This window comes from Garra rufa, chromosome 3, assembly GCF_049309525.1.
Source record: "Garra rufa chromosome 3, GarRuf1.0, whole genome shotgun sequence".
Classification (NCBI taxonomy): Eukaryota; Metazoa; Chordata; class Actinopteri; order Cypriniformes; family Cyprinidae; genus Garra; species Garra rufa.
The window spans coordinates 6,294,813-6,313,277 of NC_133363.1; the positions used below are offsets into that span (position 1 = coordinate 6,294,813).

An 18,465-nucleotide genomic window follows, 5' to 3' on the forward strand; every position below is an offset into this window, starting at 1 on the left:
GGGATAATTTTCAATGGTAGTCTACTTAATATAATTTACTTACTTTGCTGAATTATAGTGGAGTTTTTTTAAACAGAGTAACATAATGCTAAACTTGCCTTCTGTGTAAGCAAAGTGTGATTTTTCGGTACCATTTGAATGTTGTTCTTTGTTAGATAAGGGATTAGGTTTGTGTGTAGCTGATCATATCATGTTGTCATTGTGAATCATGATCATATCATGTTGCCGTAATGTTAGGTGGAGGTGTTTACATCATTGTATATAACTATTTAATGTCACAGAAAGGTTAGGCTTGGGAAGAACTAATGCAGACTGACTGACGGGGTGTTCACACTAGATGACTGCTTCATACTGCTGTTATTACCTGAAGTTTAAGTGTAATAGTTTAAGTATGTGCTTACATAAAGTTTGCATTACTTCAAACTTACTAAGTAAGTTGTTGACTTGACAGCACCAAAACATGTTTGTTTTTTAGTTGATGGATCAATCTGTGGCATTTAGAATTTCTTTTGGTTTCACAAATCCATCAATATCACAAGTTTGCCAGATGTGAAGTATAAATGATGCAGTGAAAGACAAAAAGATTCTTGTGTTCTTCCACATTCATATGTTTGAAATGAAAGTGAAGAAAGCAGAATCTAATGTGACCACCTCCTAAACAAAGCACAACTTTGGTAAAGAACAATACTGAGTTCAATGAATTGTGTATTTCTAGGGAGCCAAACTACCAAAGGAGGTATGAGGATTTAAAGACTGAGATCCCACTTTCGTCCATTATCTACAGTAAGTGCCCTCAAATATTTATTTCCTTTCCTTTTCGTTTTCCTTAGTTGTAGTGTTTTTTGTTTTTCTGCGATGTCAATACAGTTGAGATCAAAAGTGTACACCCCCCCCTTCATAATCTGCAAAATGTTAATTATTTTATCACAAAGATATTTAGTTTATTTAGTACTGACCCGAATAAGATATTTCACATGAAAGATGTTTATATATAGGCCACAGGTGAAAATAATTACGACCCAGTTCAAAAGTTCACATCCCCTTGATTAATACTGTGTTGTTACCTGAATAACCTTTTTTTGTTGTTTAGTGATAGTTGTTCATGAGCCCCTTGTTTGTCCTGAACAGTTAAACTGCCTGCTGTTCTTTAGAAAAATCCCTCAGGTCCCACTAATTCTTTGGTTTTTAAGCATTTTTATTTATTTTATCCCTTTCCAGCAATTATTGTATGATTGGATTTGAGATCCATCTTTTCACACTGAGGACAACTGAGGGACTCATATGCAACTATTACAGAAGGTTCAAACGCTCACTGATGCTCCAGAAGGAAAAGCGCGATGCATTAAGAACCGAGGATGAAAACTTTTGAACAGAACGAGGATGAGAACATTTTTCCTATTTTGCCTAAATATCACATTTTTTCTTTTAGTACTGCCTTTCAGAGACTACAGAAGATATTTCCATGTTTCCCAGAAAACAAAAGTTAAATGATATAGACACTTAAATAAAATAAATGCTAAAATTAAATGGACACTAAAATGAAATAAACACTAAAATAAAATAAACACTAAATTAAAATGGTATAGACACTAAAATAAAATAAATGCTAAAATAAAAATGAAAATGGACACTAAAATAAAATAAATGCTAAAATTAAATTAAATGGACACTAAAATGAAATAAACACTAAATTAAAATGAAATAAACAGTAAAAGAAAAATAAATGAACACTAAAATAAAATAAACACTAAAAGAAAATGAAATAAACACTAAATTAAAATGAAATAAACAGTAAAAGAAAAAGGAAACACTAAAATAAACAGTAAATTAAAATGAAATAAACAGTAAATTAAAATGAAATAAACAGTAAAAGAAAAAGAAATGAACACTAAAATAAAAGTCACTAAAATAAAATAAATGCTAAAGTTAAATTAAATGGACACTAAAATGAAATAAACACTAAAATAAAATAAACACTAAATTAAAATGAAATAAACACTAAATTAAAATGAAATAAACACTAAATTAAAATGAAATAAACAGTAAATTAAAATGAAATAAACACTAAAATGAAATAAACAGTAAATTAAAATGAAATAAACACTAAAATGAAATAAACAGTAAATTAAAATGAAATAAACAGTAAATTAAAATGAAATAAACAGTAAAATAAAACGAAATGAACACTAAAATAAAATGAAATGTACACTAAAATAAAATAAAATAAAATAGACACTAAAATAAAATAAATGCTTAAATTAAATGGACACTAAAATGAAATAAACACTAAAACTTTTGAACAGAACGAGGATGAGAACATTTTTCCTATTTTGCCTAAATATCACATTTTTTCATTTAGTACTGCCTTTCAGAGACTACAGAAGATATTTCCATGTTTCCCAGAAAACAAAAGTTAAATTTACCTCGAAACTAAAATTTCAAAAGTTTCAATGCTCTTAATGCATGTCTTTTCCTTCTGGAGCATCAGTGAGTGTTTGAACCTTCTGTAATAGTTGCATATGAGTCCCTCAGTTGTCCTCAGTGTGAAAAAATGGATCTCAAAATCATGCCGTCATTGTTGGAAAGGGTCCAAATACACCACGAAAATGCGAAAAACCAAAGAATGAAAGGAAGAATGTAGGGACTCATGAAAAACTATCACTAAACAAAAACACAGCTATGGATCATTCAGGTAAGAACACAGTATTAAGAATCAAGTGTATGTAAACTTTTGAACAGGGTCATTTTTATAAGTTCAACTATTATTTTCTCTTGTGGACTATATGCAAACATCATTTTTGTGAAATGTCTTGTACTAAATAATAAAAATAAACAATAACATACATTTTGTATGACCCCTCTTATTTTGCTGAAATAATTTTCTGAAAAGGGAGATTGCCTTTTGAACTTTTGGCTTCAACTGTATGTTTGATTTTAGTATGTTTTTAAACTGAAAGCATAAATCAGTTTTTGAAGTATTGTGGTGTTGAGGGTCGGAAAAGGGTTGCCATGTGTATTTTGTCAGCCTGTCACCCTTTGACAGATCTCACCACAGAGGCTCGGGGTCAATTAAAGTCACACACAGTGTGTTAAATAACAGCTGCCAGTCAGCTTAACACTTCATTAATGATAAGAGCAAACGATTATATGTTTTCTAATTCTGAACTGCTGTTTTTAAAGTGAAGAAATCAAAATTCGACACTGGGAAAACCAGTGTTTTTATTGTTAGCTAAAACTCAAACTATTCAAAACAGTTTTGATTTAATTTAAGAAAAAAATTAATTGTGACCCTGGACCACAAAACCAGTCCTAAAAAGGGTTGGGTATCGAGAACTGGTTCCATTTTAGAACAGGTTCCAAACTTCCAATAATCGTGTATTCCATAAGACACGTGCATTTCGATTCCGCTTAACAATTCCTGTGTTCGCATTTTAATGTAATTTTTTTTTTTTTTTTTTTTGTAAAACTATTTAAGTGCAGGAAGAAAAAGAACTTGTGCGCACATCTGAAGCTTTAGCACAGACAACAACGACTTCTCTTTCACATTTGTTGACTCTTATGCACAAAATAGGTCAGCATATCCTCATAAACACAGTGCTTTTTGTCTTGAGTGAACGTAAACAAGTGAGAAAGAAAACGCATATGTAACAGTATTTTTAGATCTGTGTTTGGTGTTAAAGAGACAGTCGGCAAATAAACGTGCCGCCTGTCATTGATGTTAATCAAAGAAAAAAAGAAAATCATTAACTGACTGAATATCTTTTAAAAATTTAATGCGGATTAATCAATATTTTGTTTATTAAAATGAAAACTGTGCAGTGTTTTTAACTTTTGATTCAATTTCTGAACCTGACATTTGTTCAGTTATATTTATTTATGCTGTTACTAAATGATTTGTTTGTTCCTGTTTTATTAGTTGTCTTTAACAATTTAATGTTTGGAATTTATATTAGTCTAGTTGTTTGTTTATTTGTTTTATAAAATGAAATAAACACTAAAATAAAATAAACACTAAAATAAAATTAAATGTACACTAAAATAAAATGAAATAGACACTAAAATAAAATAAATGCTAAAATAAAATGAAATGGACACTAAAATAAAATAAATGCTAAAATTAAATTAAATGGACACTAAAAATGAAATAAACACTAAAATAAAATAAACACTAAATCAAAATTAAAATGGACACTAAAATAAAATAAATGCTAAAATAAAATGAAAATGGACACTAAAATGAAATGGACTCTAAAATAAAATAAATGCTAAAATAAAATTAAATGGACACTAAAATGAAATAAACGCTAAACTAAAATGAAATAAACACTAAATTAAAATGAAATAAACACTAAATTAAAATGAAATAAACAGTAAAAGAAAAAGAAATGAACACTGAAATAAAATAAACACTCAAATAAAGTGAAATAAACAGTAAAAGAAATGAACACTAAAATAAAATAAACACTAAAATAAAATGAAATGTACACTAAAATAAAATAAATGCTAAAATTAAATTAATGGACACTAAAATGAAATAAACACTAAAATAAAATGAAATGTACACTAAAATTAAATGTACACTAAAATAAAATGAAATAGACACTAAAATAAAATAAATGCTAAAATTAAATTAAATGGACACTAAAATGAAATACACTAAAATAAAATAAACACTAAATTAAAATGAAATAGACACTAAAATAAAATAAATGCTAAAATAAAATGAAAATGGACACTAAAATGAAATAAATGCTAAAATTAAATTAAATGGACACTGAAATGAAATAAACACTAAATTAAAATGAAATAAACAGTAAAAGAAAAATAAATGAACACTAAAATAAAATAAACACTAAAATAAAATGAAATAAACACTAAATTAAAATGAAATAAACAGTAAAAGAAAAATAAATGAACACTAAAATAAACACTAAAATAAAATGAAGTAAACACTAAATTAAAATGAAATAAACAGTAAAAGAAAAAGAAATGAACACTAAAATAAAATAAACACTGAAATAAAATGAAATAAACACTACATTAAAATGAAGTAAACACCAAATTAAAAAGAAGTAAACCGTAAAAAAAATGAAATGGACACTAAAATAAAATAAACACTAAAAATTAAATGGAATAGACACTAAAATAATATGAAATAGACACTAAATAAAATAAACACTAAAATAACATGAATTGGGCAGTAAAATAAAATTACATAGACACTAAAATAAAATAAGCACTAAAATACAATAAAAACACTTAAATAAAATGAAATAAACACTGAAATAAAAATAAATGACCAGTGAAATAAAATGAAATGGACATTAAAATATTAAAATGTTTTTTTTTTCCTGTGGTATTTTTTGGTAAAACCATAGGCAAAAGACAGAATAAACATGTTTGACATCTAAATGTTTTACTCAAAACTTTTTAATTGGATTTTTTTTTTTTTTTTTTTTTTTTTTTTTTGGAATCGGAATTAGGAATCAATAAGAATCGGAATCGATAAAATTCAAACGATACCCAACCCTAGTCATAAGGGTCAATTATTATTATTATTATTATTATTATTATTTTTTTTTTTTTACATTATAATAAAAAAATAATAATAAAATAAAAATGTAAACTAAAATTACAATTAACAGAAACTGACTAAAAGTAACAGAAACTCTATTATAAAAAACAGAACATTAATATTTTGAATAATGAACACTCTAGTAGTGTATGAATAAGTGATATGTCAGTGCATCTGTTATCGGCGCTCTCGCTCCAGATGAGCTGCTGAAGTGAAGGGTGCACATGGGGTGGTGTTTAGGGACGAATCATTTGTCCTGGTTGTCAGCGCTGGGAGCTGTTTGTGTATGTGTGAGTGTGTTGTGATGGTCGAGGTGGGGGGCTGTTTACCCCAGCTCTAGGTGCTTTATGGGAGCTTTATGGGCTGAAGAAGTGAAGCAGAAAGGACAGCTCTGAGGGCTGTGTCCTCTCGCGTGCCTTAAAGGCTGTTTTCACTGCGGTGCGAGCGTTGAAGTGTTCGGCGCTGTGGGAAATAATGGCTCTGCGTTATTTTGACATTAAATGAGGGGGAGGAGTTAGACAGGGACTGTTGCAGGAATCAATGTGTGTGCACGTGTGTGTATATACATGTATTTCTAGTACATAATAATTAACATATATATAACATATAAATAACGTATATATAACATCTTATAATATGTTTTTTTTATTTTAACATTTTATGTTTGTTTATTTATTATTTGTATTCATTTTTTATTATTATTTAATTTATCTGCAATATTCAGTTACATTTTATATTCAGTTGCGGTTTAAAATTATATTGACAGTTCTTTCCAAATGTCGTTTTGGGATTGGTTCAAATGTGCTGAGTGTGTGTTTTGCCTCTTAAACTGGCCTGATTCCAGTAGCCAATAGAGCAGAAATCATTCTGTTAAGCAAAGAGAAAAACAAAATAAAGATAAAGTGAAATAAATAATGGCTGCATATAACATATAACAGTTAAAATGCATATATAAGAAATATGAGCAAAATTTTTTATAAATGTCACTCTTTTAGCCACACAGTTTTTAACAATAATTTTTAATAAATAATAATAATAATGTTTTATAATTTAATAGTAATAGTACATTTAAATGTAGTAATTACTGTAATGTCCTATAGTTAGTTTTTAATTATGCATCAATATATAGATGTATTGGGCAAAACATTTATTTGAACACTTTCTAGTTGTCAAACATACCTAGATAATGTTTTACTTGCAGTTTTTCATTTAAAAATAAAATTACCATTATACCAGCTGGGTAAACGTAATTGCATTGCATTAAAATTTAAATAAAATAAAATAAAATAAAATAAGAAATACTAAATAAAATAAAATAAGAAAATGACAAAACAAATAAAGCAAAATAAAATAAAGTGAACACTAAAATAGAATAATAAACTAAACTAAACTAAAATAATACAAATAATAAAAATAGAATAAAATCTAAAAAATAAACACTACAATAAAATGAAATAAAATAATGAAAATAGAACGAATCTAAAATAAAATAAAATACATGCTAAAATAATATAAGCACTAAAATACAATTAAATAAACACTAAAATAAAATAAAATGAATACTAAAATAAAATAAACACTAAAATAAAATAAATACAATTACATAACAAAATAAACACTAAAAGAAATAAATAATAAAACAATATGAAATAAAATGATATAAACACTAAAATAAAGTAATAAAATGGAATAAAATGAAATAAAAATAATTAAATAAATAAAAAATAGAACCAAGTCTTAAACACTAAAATAAAATAAATTAAATGCTGAAATAAAATAAACACACAAATAAAATAAATAATACAATTACATAAAAATAAACAATGAATAAACACTAAAATAAAATAATAAAATGAAATAAAATAATACAAATAATGAAAATAGAATAAAATCTAAAAAATAAACACTACAATAAAATGAAATAAAATAATAAAAATAGAATGAATATAAAATAAAATAAAATAAATGGTAAAATAATATAAGCGCTAAAATAATATAAGCACTAAAATACAATAAAATAAAATAAAATAAACACTAAAATAAAATAAATAATACAATTCCATAAAATAAACACTAAAAGAAATAAATAATAAAGCAATATGAAATAAAATTAAATAAACACTAAAATAAAATAATAAAATGAAATAAAATAAAAATAATAAAATAAATAAAAAAGAACCAAATCTTAAACACTAAAATAAAATAAATTAAATGCTGAAATAAAAAAATAAACACACAAATAAAATAAATAATACAATTACATAAAATAAACAATAAAATAAACATTAAAAGGAATAAATAATACAACAATATGAAATAATTAAATAAACACTAAAATAAAATAATAAAATGAAATAAAATAAAATAAAAAATAGAACCAAATTTTAAATACTAAATTAAAATAAAATAAACATGCAATAAAATAATAATATGTAGATGCCGCTTGTAATGTTTTATCTAAAGCATTTAAATTCATACATTCTTAAGTGTGACTTTCATGTCAAACGATTTGTTCCTTTGTTGACTTTGCCGAGGAAGGAAACGACAAATCCCATGTTAACAACCCAGGCTTTCAGTAAACAGTGCAGTTGAACGTTGCCCTTGTTTGATCAGAAGTGCACTACAGAGGGGTTTTTTAAGAACTGTTTGGCAGGATGTGTTTTCTCTGCTCCTAAATGGCAAATGTCTCATTGTCTCCAGTGTGTTGTTCAGTATCAGTGCTGTGCTCACAATTTTCCCGTCCTGCTCATGCTGTCTATCCCGTAAGATGCTTGTAAAGGTCAGACCACCAGGAGTTTCTGAAAGTTCAGCGTGTTGAACAGACAAACCCCTGACAGTTGGTTTTGGAGAGGTTTTGTGTCCACACACACATACCTAAGCACTTGCGGTGTTTTCAGTCTCTGCTGCCTTAATATATGAGTACATGAATACATAAACATAATCTCTACAATTGCTATGAGAGTCAGTTCATGAGCATTTTACCATTCACTTTTGGAAAAAAAAAAGCATTCTCTTATCATATACAAGCAGAAATGAAAAGGTAGCAACCCATCAAAATAAAAGTTTGGCTTAACTTGACAGAAATATTAATTGATGTAATTATATAATCCTAATATTTAAGGAATATTTAACAGAAAAAGTATTTACCAGAATTTATTTACAAGAAAATTGTAAATGCACAAATTAAGAAATAAGTAATAGTAATTTTTTATAAAATCTAATTAATCTCAATAAATGAATTTGACATGCTTTTGATTATTAAAATGTAATGACACTATTAAAAATGGAAAGCAGAAAATGAATAGAAAACAGATTTACAGAATTTTATCAATAAAACGTATTTCATTTCAGAAATTGCTGTTAATTTGTGTTTCATGATTTCAATTAATTTAACATTCCTTTTGATTAATATTTTTTAATGTCACCATTAAATAGTCTAGAAAATCTTCTAAATGGGGAAACGTAATTTGGAAATTAAAGCTGCAAGCAGCGATGACCGGGCCCTCGCCGTCTGCGCAGTCGCCATCCCGATAGCATCAGGAAAACGGTGCCCAGTTGGCACATGCATTCACAGTAACCCTTTGGACTAACCCTAACTGTCTCTCCTCCTCTCTGACTCTTTCTCTTACCACCCATCCCCCCTCCTTACACTCAACCACTTACCACACAAACACACACATTGAGTGCAGAGCAGAGTGAGATCAGATATGTTTTTTTATTTTCTTTCATTCGTGGAGTTTTGTATAATTATGAAATGAACTGTGTTTGATCAGAATGAATAGTTATTTGTATGAAAAAAGTTTCAAAGAGTTAGGATGCTACACTTTAAATATATAATAAATCATTGAAAATTGAAAATGGAAAATGAAATTCTAAGCACGCTATCTGCCTTAAATATCACAGGAAACAAATATTTGAATGTATTTTTTATTTTTATTTATTTGCCATGGCAACAGCATTTGATGCATCAGGGCTTTTACATTATTCTGATGAAGTTTGAAGAAAATCGAGTACAAATATATTGTTCGTTGTTTGTTCGTGTTTGTTAGTTCATTAACCATTGTAAACAAAAGAGACCCTATTTTAAATAGTTACCATGTTTTATGGTCTACAAGCATTTTTAAATATTATTTTAATAATCTATAAGCATCTGTGAAATAATTATAAACAAATATATTAAAAATAAATACATATTAACTTAGTTGATTTTTTTTGGCCTTTTTGTATTTGTTTCTCATTCTAATTAAGTGAACTGAGCAGTATAGTTTCATACTTATAAGATTTTTTGTTCTACCAGTGAGATTGTATATATGTATTTAAATCATATAATTTTTCCTTAAAAGATAAAAAAAAGATTTTAATGCTCTTTAAGCACCTATACAAAATAATTATGTAAAATTACACTGACAGTACAGTATATATCAACTGATTCTATGGATTATTGTCATTCTTATACACTGAGAATGAGCTAAATAGCATTAGAGGTCAAACGATTCCTTATCTTATGAGGACCTCTAGTGTTCATCCCTGGTATTAGAGCTTTAATCTGACAAATTTAAATGACACTTTTAATGTTTTTGGGGCCTCTGAGCATGATAACATTTTGAAACTACACGTATTTCCTAAGAATTTCTTGTTCTTTATATGTAAAAAGTTTTGATGAGTTAGAATAATGCAATTTAAAGATATATGAAAATAACTCTTCATCTTTTTTATTGTTACTTTCATAAATCACCACATCAACACTGTTCAAGATATCCCAAAGCCATTCACAATATAGGGAACATTTTCCCTATATTCTGATGATGATGATAAGAACATGTAATTCATGAGGATAACAAAATGTTATTATTGCTTGCTTTACGTCCACCACTTCTGCTTTAATGTCATCGTTACCTATCTGTACAATTTGTGTGTGGATATTGCTTTGCAGGTGACTCCTGTTATAAGACATCACTTTTAAGCGCTACATAACTAAGAAAGAATCAATTAGGAAAACGGTGCCCAGTTGGCACATGCATTCACAGTAACCCTCAGTCAGTTGGATTTAAAGTTTACTGAATTGAAAGGGTTAAACTTTAAAATCAACACACAGACACATACACACAATATATAAAATTGCCAACCAGTTTCATTTGTTAACATTAACTATATTAGTTAACATGAACAATAATTAAATAGTATTTATTAATGTTAATTAATATTAAGCTAAAAAAAGTATTCATATATTGTTTAATGGTAAAATAGTATATTTTAACATTAGTTTATGTACTGTGAATTAACATGAACATGAACACAGTTCATGTGGGTGTACAGCAATACACAAAGTGCTCTATAAACGCTTCTTTCTTTCAAAATATCTTTAAAAATCAAGTTGAGTATTGTAATGGGGCGATATATATATATAACTGATCCTAAAATGGTAAAATTTTCAGATGTTTTGAACAGATAACAGCAAAGTTTGTTTTGTTGACAAAGTTTGTCTTGAAACTGTTAATTAAAATGTTATATTCAATAAATAACACTATGAAAATAAATGTCTATCAATGAAGATAAACCGCTCATGCTAAAAAGTTGTATTTTTCTTAATCTTTTGCTATGTGACTGAATAGGACAAGTTCATGGTACAGTTCAGTAAAAAATAAATAAAAAAACAACAACTGCAAAATACAAACAATGAAAGACTTAGTGACCCTTTATATTTTCTCAAAATATCAGACTCTCAAAGATCAAACATATTTATGTAACATCAATGTGCATTTTTTCCTCAAAGATGGTCTTTAGCAAGACAGCATGTTCTACTCTCTCTCCCTCTCTCCCTTTCACCCCTCCCCCTTCAGTCTCTCTTCAGTCACTTAATGGTGACTGAACACAGACACTCAAGGCAGAGTGACAGCAGGCTTCTGATTTCTTTTTTTAATTTTCTTTAATTCGTAGAAGCTTGAATTAAATTGATATTTACAGCACTTGCTCAGAATGATAAGATCTCTGTGTGAAAAAAGTTTTAAATAGTTAAGATGCTGCACTTTAAAGATATAGAAAATGACGGTTATACATCTTTAAAAAATCACCACGTCAACACCGTTCAAGATATCCCAAAACCGCTCGCAATTTAACATCTTCAGAATCTTCTCTCCATGTTAAAAAAGTTTGGTGTGAACAGCTTGTTCTTCTTAGGAGGAGTATAAATTTGTTTACAGCCTGATTTTTCCAAAAATCCACATTCAAATCAAAATAGCCGGCTTCCTGTTGGTGTTAGCTAATTAGTTTAATTTAGAAAGTTGTCCAGATTGATGAGAACAATATATGTACAGAGTTTGGTGACTGTAGGAAAAACTAACCCCCCAACTTTTGTCAAAAGATGGCGCTATAGAGTGCCTGCTCCACGCCCATTTATGACCTTTTGCCAGTGTCTAACTATCATTAATATTGATGTGTGTGTTGAGTTTCATGAAATTCTAAGCATGTTATCTGCCTCGAAAAGACAGGAATCTAATTTTAAAGTTTGAGACGTTGCCATGGCAACAGCATTTGATTTATCACCGACCCCTTTACATATTCTTATCGGCCGTGTTTTGACATGATTTTAATGAAGTTTAAAGAAAATCAAGTAAAATTAAGAGGCTGATTTCAAAGCATTTTGAAAATGACACGCTTCCTGCTGCCAGTTGGTGGCGCTATAACTTTGACTCATAATAGTCACCTTTATGGAATCGGCATCATACAACGAACAATCTGGTGAAGTTTCATCAGAATCAGGCAATGTGTGCAACAGTTATTAGACACTTCCTGTTTCTCATTTCTCGCCATAACTTTGTCGCCTTGCCACGGCCAAACCGTTCGAGATATCAAAAATCCCCTCGCAATTTAGCGTCCCCAATGTCTTGAGATCATGCTGACCGAGTTTGGTGACAATCGTATGGAAATCCTGGGAGGAGTACGTTAAATTCCAGAGCATGCGCTTTTTATACAGCCCTAAATATCTCACTTCCTGTTGCATTGAGAAAATGACATAGAGTACAAAAGTTGTTCAGCTCAATGAGTTCTATATGTGTACCGAGTTTCATATGTGTACGTTTAAGTATGTGTGCTATATGGCCCTCAAAATTCCAGGGGGCGCTGTAGAGTCCCCTTGCCACGCCCCGGTACCAGCCTCTGTGGCGTCCTGATGGCCGCAGATTCCGACATGTGTGCAAATTTTCAAGAGTTTTTGAGTATGTTAAGACCCCCTTAAGTGCCCGGAAGGTTAACAAAAAAAAAAAAAAAAAAAAAAAAAATTAAAGCTGCAAGCAGCGATGAACGGGCCCTCGCACCCGGGCTCACTGCCGACCGGTGGCTTTAGGAAAACAGCAAACGGTGGGCATTATGCTTTTAAAACAGTAAATGTAGGAAAAATAGATCAAAGTCACTTAAATGTGCCAAACCTCCTGCTGCCAGCTGGTGGCGCTATGCCTGTAACTGATTATTGACATGTAGATGTGTTCAGGCCAGCACTTTCATCAAACATATGAAGTCTGGTGCAGATTGACCTTGGTATGTTTAAGTTAGTGCAAGATATGATATATCCTGCTGTCAATAGGTGGCGCTATGATAATATCTGAATATTGGCCTTAACATGTCTTCAGGCCAGGACTCTTATCAAACATGTGAAGTTTGAGGCAGATTGGACATTTTATGGCTGAGTTATAACAACTTCTATGTCCATGACCAAACATCAAACTTTGTCAGGCCACCACGGACATGCCCTTCAACGAAAACTCAAGATCTTTGCAATTTAACATCACTAAAGCCTTTTTATTAGACTGACCGATTTTAGTGTTGATCTGTATAAATCTCTTGGAGGAGTTTGTTGTAGAGTACAGCATGACACTTCCTGTTGCCAGCAGGTGGCGCTATGACTATAACTGAATATGGGAATGTAGATGTCTTCAGGTCAGGAGTGTTATCACACATGTGAAGTTTGGGACAGATCGGACATTGTATGCCTGAGTTATAGAAACTTCCTTTTTCATGGCGAAACATCGAAATTTGCGAGACCGCTATGGACACGCCCTCCAATGAAAACTCTAGATCTTTGCAATTTAACGTCACAAAGTGCTTTAGATTACACTCAGCAAATTTGGCGTTAATCCGGATAAATCTCTAGGAGGAGTTCGTTCAAGTACGAGGCCTGAAAATGGCAAAAATGACAAAATTTGCTGAGAAAATTAAAAATAACCGACTTCCTGTTGGGTGTCAAATTTTGCTCCAAGAGGCTTTTTTGTAGGTATTGGACCCTATTTTAAATAGTTACCATGTTTTATGGTCTACAAGCATTTTTAAATATTATTTTAATAGTCTATAAGCATCTGTGAAATAATTATAAACAAATATATTGAAAATAAATACATATTAACTTAGTTGACTTTTTGGCCTTTTTGTATTTGTTTCTCATTCTAATTAAGTGAACTGAGCAGTATAGTGTCATACTTATAAGATACTTTGTTCTATCAGTGAGAGTGTATATATGTATTTAAATCACATAATTTTTCCTTAAAAGATAAAAAAAATATTTTAATGCTCTTTAAGCACCTATACAAAATAATTATGTAAAATTACACTGACAATACAGTACAAATCAACTGATTCTATGGATTATTGTCATTCCTATACACTGACAATGAGCTAAATAGCATTAGAGGTCAAACGATTCCTTATCTTATGAGGACCTCTAGTGTTCATCCCTGGTATTAGAGCTTTAATCTGACGAATTTATTTGACACTTTTAATGTTTTTGGGGCCTCTGAGCATGATAACATTTTGAAACTACACGTATTTCCTAAGAATTTCTTGTTCTTTATATGTAAAAAGTTTTGATGAGTAAGAATAATGCAATTTAAAGATATATGAAAATAACTCTTCATCTTTTTTATTGTTACTTTCATAAATCACCACATCAACACCGTTCAAGATATCCCAAAGCCGTTCACAATATAGGGAACATTTTCCCTATATTCTGAGGATGATGATAAGAACATGTAATTCATGATGATAACAAAATGTTATTATTGCTTGCTTTACGTCCACCACTTCTGTTTAAATGTCATCGTTACCTATCTGTTCCATTTGTGTGTGGACATTGCTTTGCAGGTGACTCCTGTTATAAGACATCACTCTTAAGCGCTACATAACTAAGAATCAATTAGGAAAACGGTGCCCAGTTGGCACATGCATTCACAGTAACCCTCTGCCAGTTTGGATTTAAAGTTTACAGAAATGAAAGGGTTACATTTTTAAATCAACACACAGACAAATACACACTAAATATACAACTTTACCATCCAGTTTCATTTGTTAACATTGTTAACATGAACAATAATAAAAAGCATTTATTAATGTTAATTAATATTAACCTAAAAAAGTACTCATATATTGTTTAAAGGTAAATTAGTATCTTTTAACATAGTGTATGTACTGTGAATTAACATGAACATGAACACAGTTCATGTGGGTATACAACAATAAACAATAAAGTGCTCAATAAACGCTTCATTCTTTCAAAATATCTTTAAAAATCAAGCTGGGTATTGTAATGGGGCGATATATAAATATAACTCATCTTAAAATGGTACAATTTTCAGATGTTTTGAACAGATAACAGCAAAGTTTGTTTTGTTGTCAAAGTTTGTCTTGAAATTGTTAGTGTTTTTTTTTTTATTGAATCAAAAATTTTAATTATGAAAATAAATGTCTATCAATGAAGATAAATCGCTCATGCTAAAAAGCTGTATTTTTCTTAATCTTTTGCTATGTGACTGAATAGGACAAGTTCATGGTACAGTTCAGTAAAAAATAAATAAAAAACAACAACTGCAATATACAAAGAATGAAAGAGTTCGTGACCCTTTATATTTTCTCAAAGATCAGACTCTCAAAGTTCAGACTTATTTATGCAGATTAAACTACAGCAATGTGCAATGTGCAAATTGCATCTTCCTCAAAGATGGTCTTAAGCAAAACAGCATGTTCCACTGGTCTCTCTCCCTTTCACCCCTCCCCCCTTCAGTCACTCTTAGTGTCAACACAGACTGTCAGCCCAGTGACAACAGTTTACTGATTTCTTTTTTTAATTTTCTTTAATTCATAGAAGCTTGAATAACTATGATATTACCAGCACTTGCTCATAATGATTAGATCTCTGTGTGAAAAAAGTTTTAAAGAGTTTGGATGCTGCACTTTAAAGATATAAAAAATTAGGGTTATGTTTTTTAAAAAATCACCACGTCAACACCGTTCAAGATATCCCAAATCCGCTCGCAATTTAACATCTTCAGAATCTTCTCTTCATGTTAAAAAAGTTTGGTGTGAATACCTTGTTATTCTTAGAAGGAGTGTGAATTTGTTTACAGCCTGATTTTTCCAAAAATCCACATTCAAATCAAAATAGCCGGCTTCCTGTTGGTCTTAGCTAATGAGTTTGATTTAGAAAGTTGTCCAGATTGATGAGAACAATATATGTACAGAGTTTGGTGACTGTAGGAAAAACTAACCCCCCAACTTTTGTCAAAAGATGGCGCTATAGAGTGCCTGCTCCACGCCCATTTATGACCTTTTGCCATTGTCTAACTATCATTAATATTGATGTGTGTGTTGAGTTTCATGAAATTCTAAACATGTTATCTGCTTCGAAAAGACAGGAATCTAATTTTAAAGTTTAACACGTTGCCATGGCAACAGCATTTGATTTATCATCGTACCCTTTACATATTCTTATCGGCCGTGTTTTGACATTATTTTTATGAAGTTTGAAGAAAATCAAGTAAAATTAAGAGGCTGATTTCAACGCATTTTGAAAATGACACGCTTCCTGCTACCAGTTGGTGGCGCTATAACTTTGACTCATAATAGTCACATTTATGGAATCGGCATCATACAACGAACAATCTGGTGAAGTTTCATCAGAATCAGGCAATGTGTGCAACAGTTATTAGACACTTCCTGTTTCTCATTTCTCGCCATAACTTTGTCGCCTTGCCACGGCCAAACCGTTCGAGATATCAAAAATCCCCTCGCAATTTAGCGTCCCCAATGTCTTGAGATCATGCTGACCGAGTTTGGTGACAATCGTATGGAAATCCTGGGAGGAGTACGTTAAATTCCAGAGCATGCGCTTTTTAAACAGCCCTAAATATCTCACTTCCTGTTGCGTTAAGAAAATGACATAGAGTACAAAAGTTGTTCAGCTCAATGAGTTCTATATGTGTACCGAGTTTCATACGTGTACGTTCAAGTATGTGTGCTATATGGCCCTAAAAATTCCAGGGGGCGCTGTAGAGTCCCCTTGCCACGCCCCGGTACCAGCCTCTGTGACGTCCTGATGGCCGCAGATTCCGACATGTGTGCAAATTTTCAAGAGTTTTTGAGCATGTTAAGACCCCCTTAAGTGCCCGGAAGGTTAACAAAAAAAAAAAAAAAAAAAAATAAGAATCCTTAGGAAAACAAGAGGGCCTTCGCCCATTCTGGGCTCGGGCCCTAATAAGAATCCTTAGAAGAACAATAGGGCCTTCGCCCTTTTGGGCTCGGGCCCTAATAAAACATTTCATAGGGCACTATTTATTTCATTTTTGTCTTTGTTTGATTGTATTTATCCTTTAGTTTATTACTTGCATGTTCTTATTATTAATAACAAAATAAAATAAAAAAATTAACTATATCATGATATAAATTGATATTGTGAAATAAAATTACTATATCATGAAATAAGATTTGGCTTTATCCTTGTAGCTTCTGTCAAAGTTGCGAAGATCTGAACACGTGTTGTAACAATACCAAAATTTTGACTCTAATACAATACTTGACTAAAATATCTCAATACTACTACTGAACCGATACTACGACAGAAACATAGAATGACAGAAAAAGCCAAATCTTATTTCATGATGTAGTAATTTTATTTCACAATAACAGTTTGTATCATGATTTAATTCATTTTTGTTATTTTACCTTTGTTAATAATAATATGAACACAGATGCGGGTAACAAACTAAAGGACAAACACAATAAAACAAGGACACAAATGAAAAAAATAGTGCCCTGTGAAATTAGTTTTAATCCCAAATTCTGTTTTATTTTTTTCCAAATTCATTTTATTTTGCTGGATTCCGTTTTTCCAGTTTAGAATTTTTCTAGTCTCTATTTAATGGTTACTTTAAAAATATTAATCAGAAAGCTTCATTAATTGAAAATGTTTCTTAAATTAAATTTTATTGTGATCTGTGTCTTATTAATGTATTAGGACTAATTCGATTTTATAAAGAATTATTTGTATTTTTATTTTTTTGTATTTACAATTTTCTTGTAAATAAATTCTGGTAAATATTCCTTAAATATTAGGAATAATATCATTACATTTAAGTAATATTTCTGTCAAGTCACACCAAACTTTTATTTTGATGGGTCGCTGCGTTTACGTTTCTGTTTGACAATGTGTTTTTTTCTCAAAAGTACAGGTAAAATGCTCATAAAGTGACATCTTGTTATTACAACAAACTGTAATTGAGTGGAAAAAATAATAAGTGTGTGTCACCGTAATTTATTATGCATTTACTTTTCCTGTTGTTTTAAGTTTTTGACACTAATCCGTATTACTTATACTTGCTTATATTTTCACTCAATGTAAAAGTATGAATATATACACTACCGTTCAAAAGTTCGGGGTCAGTACATTTTTATTGTTTCTTTCTTTCTTTCTTTTAAAGAAATTAATACTTTTATTCACCAAGGATGTATTAAGTTAATAATAGATAATTTACATTGTTATAAAATATTCATATTTTGAATAAACTAGTTATTAATGAAAGAATCCTGAAAAAAAAAATCACAGGTTTCAAAAAATAGTTGTTGATATTATC

The 18,465-nt window shown here is 29.9% G+C and overlaps 1 protein-coding gene across 2 annotated transcripts in view; it reads left to right on the top strand.

Annotated features, from left to right (window-relative positions):
- usp53a (ubiquitin specific peptidase 53a) overlaps nucleotides 1-18,465 on the top strand; it is a 93,046-nt gene that overhangs the window by 58,976 nt on the left and 15,605 nt on the right. For both annotated transcript variants that reach the window (XM_073836824.1, XM_073836822.1), the window contains exon 15: nucleotides 716-783. In XM_073836824.1, the coding sequence (XP_073692925.1) occupies nucleotides 716-783 (68 nt within the window). The remainder of the gene's footprint in view (nucleotides 1-715; nucleotides 784-18,465) is intronic.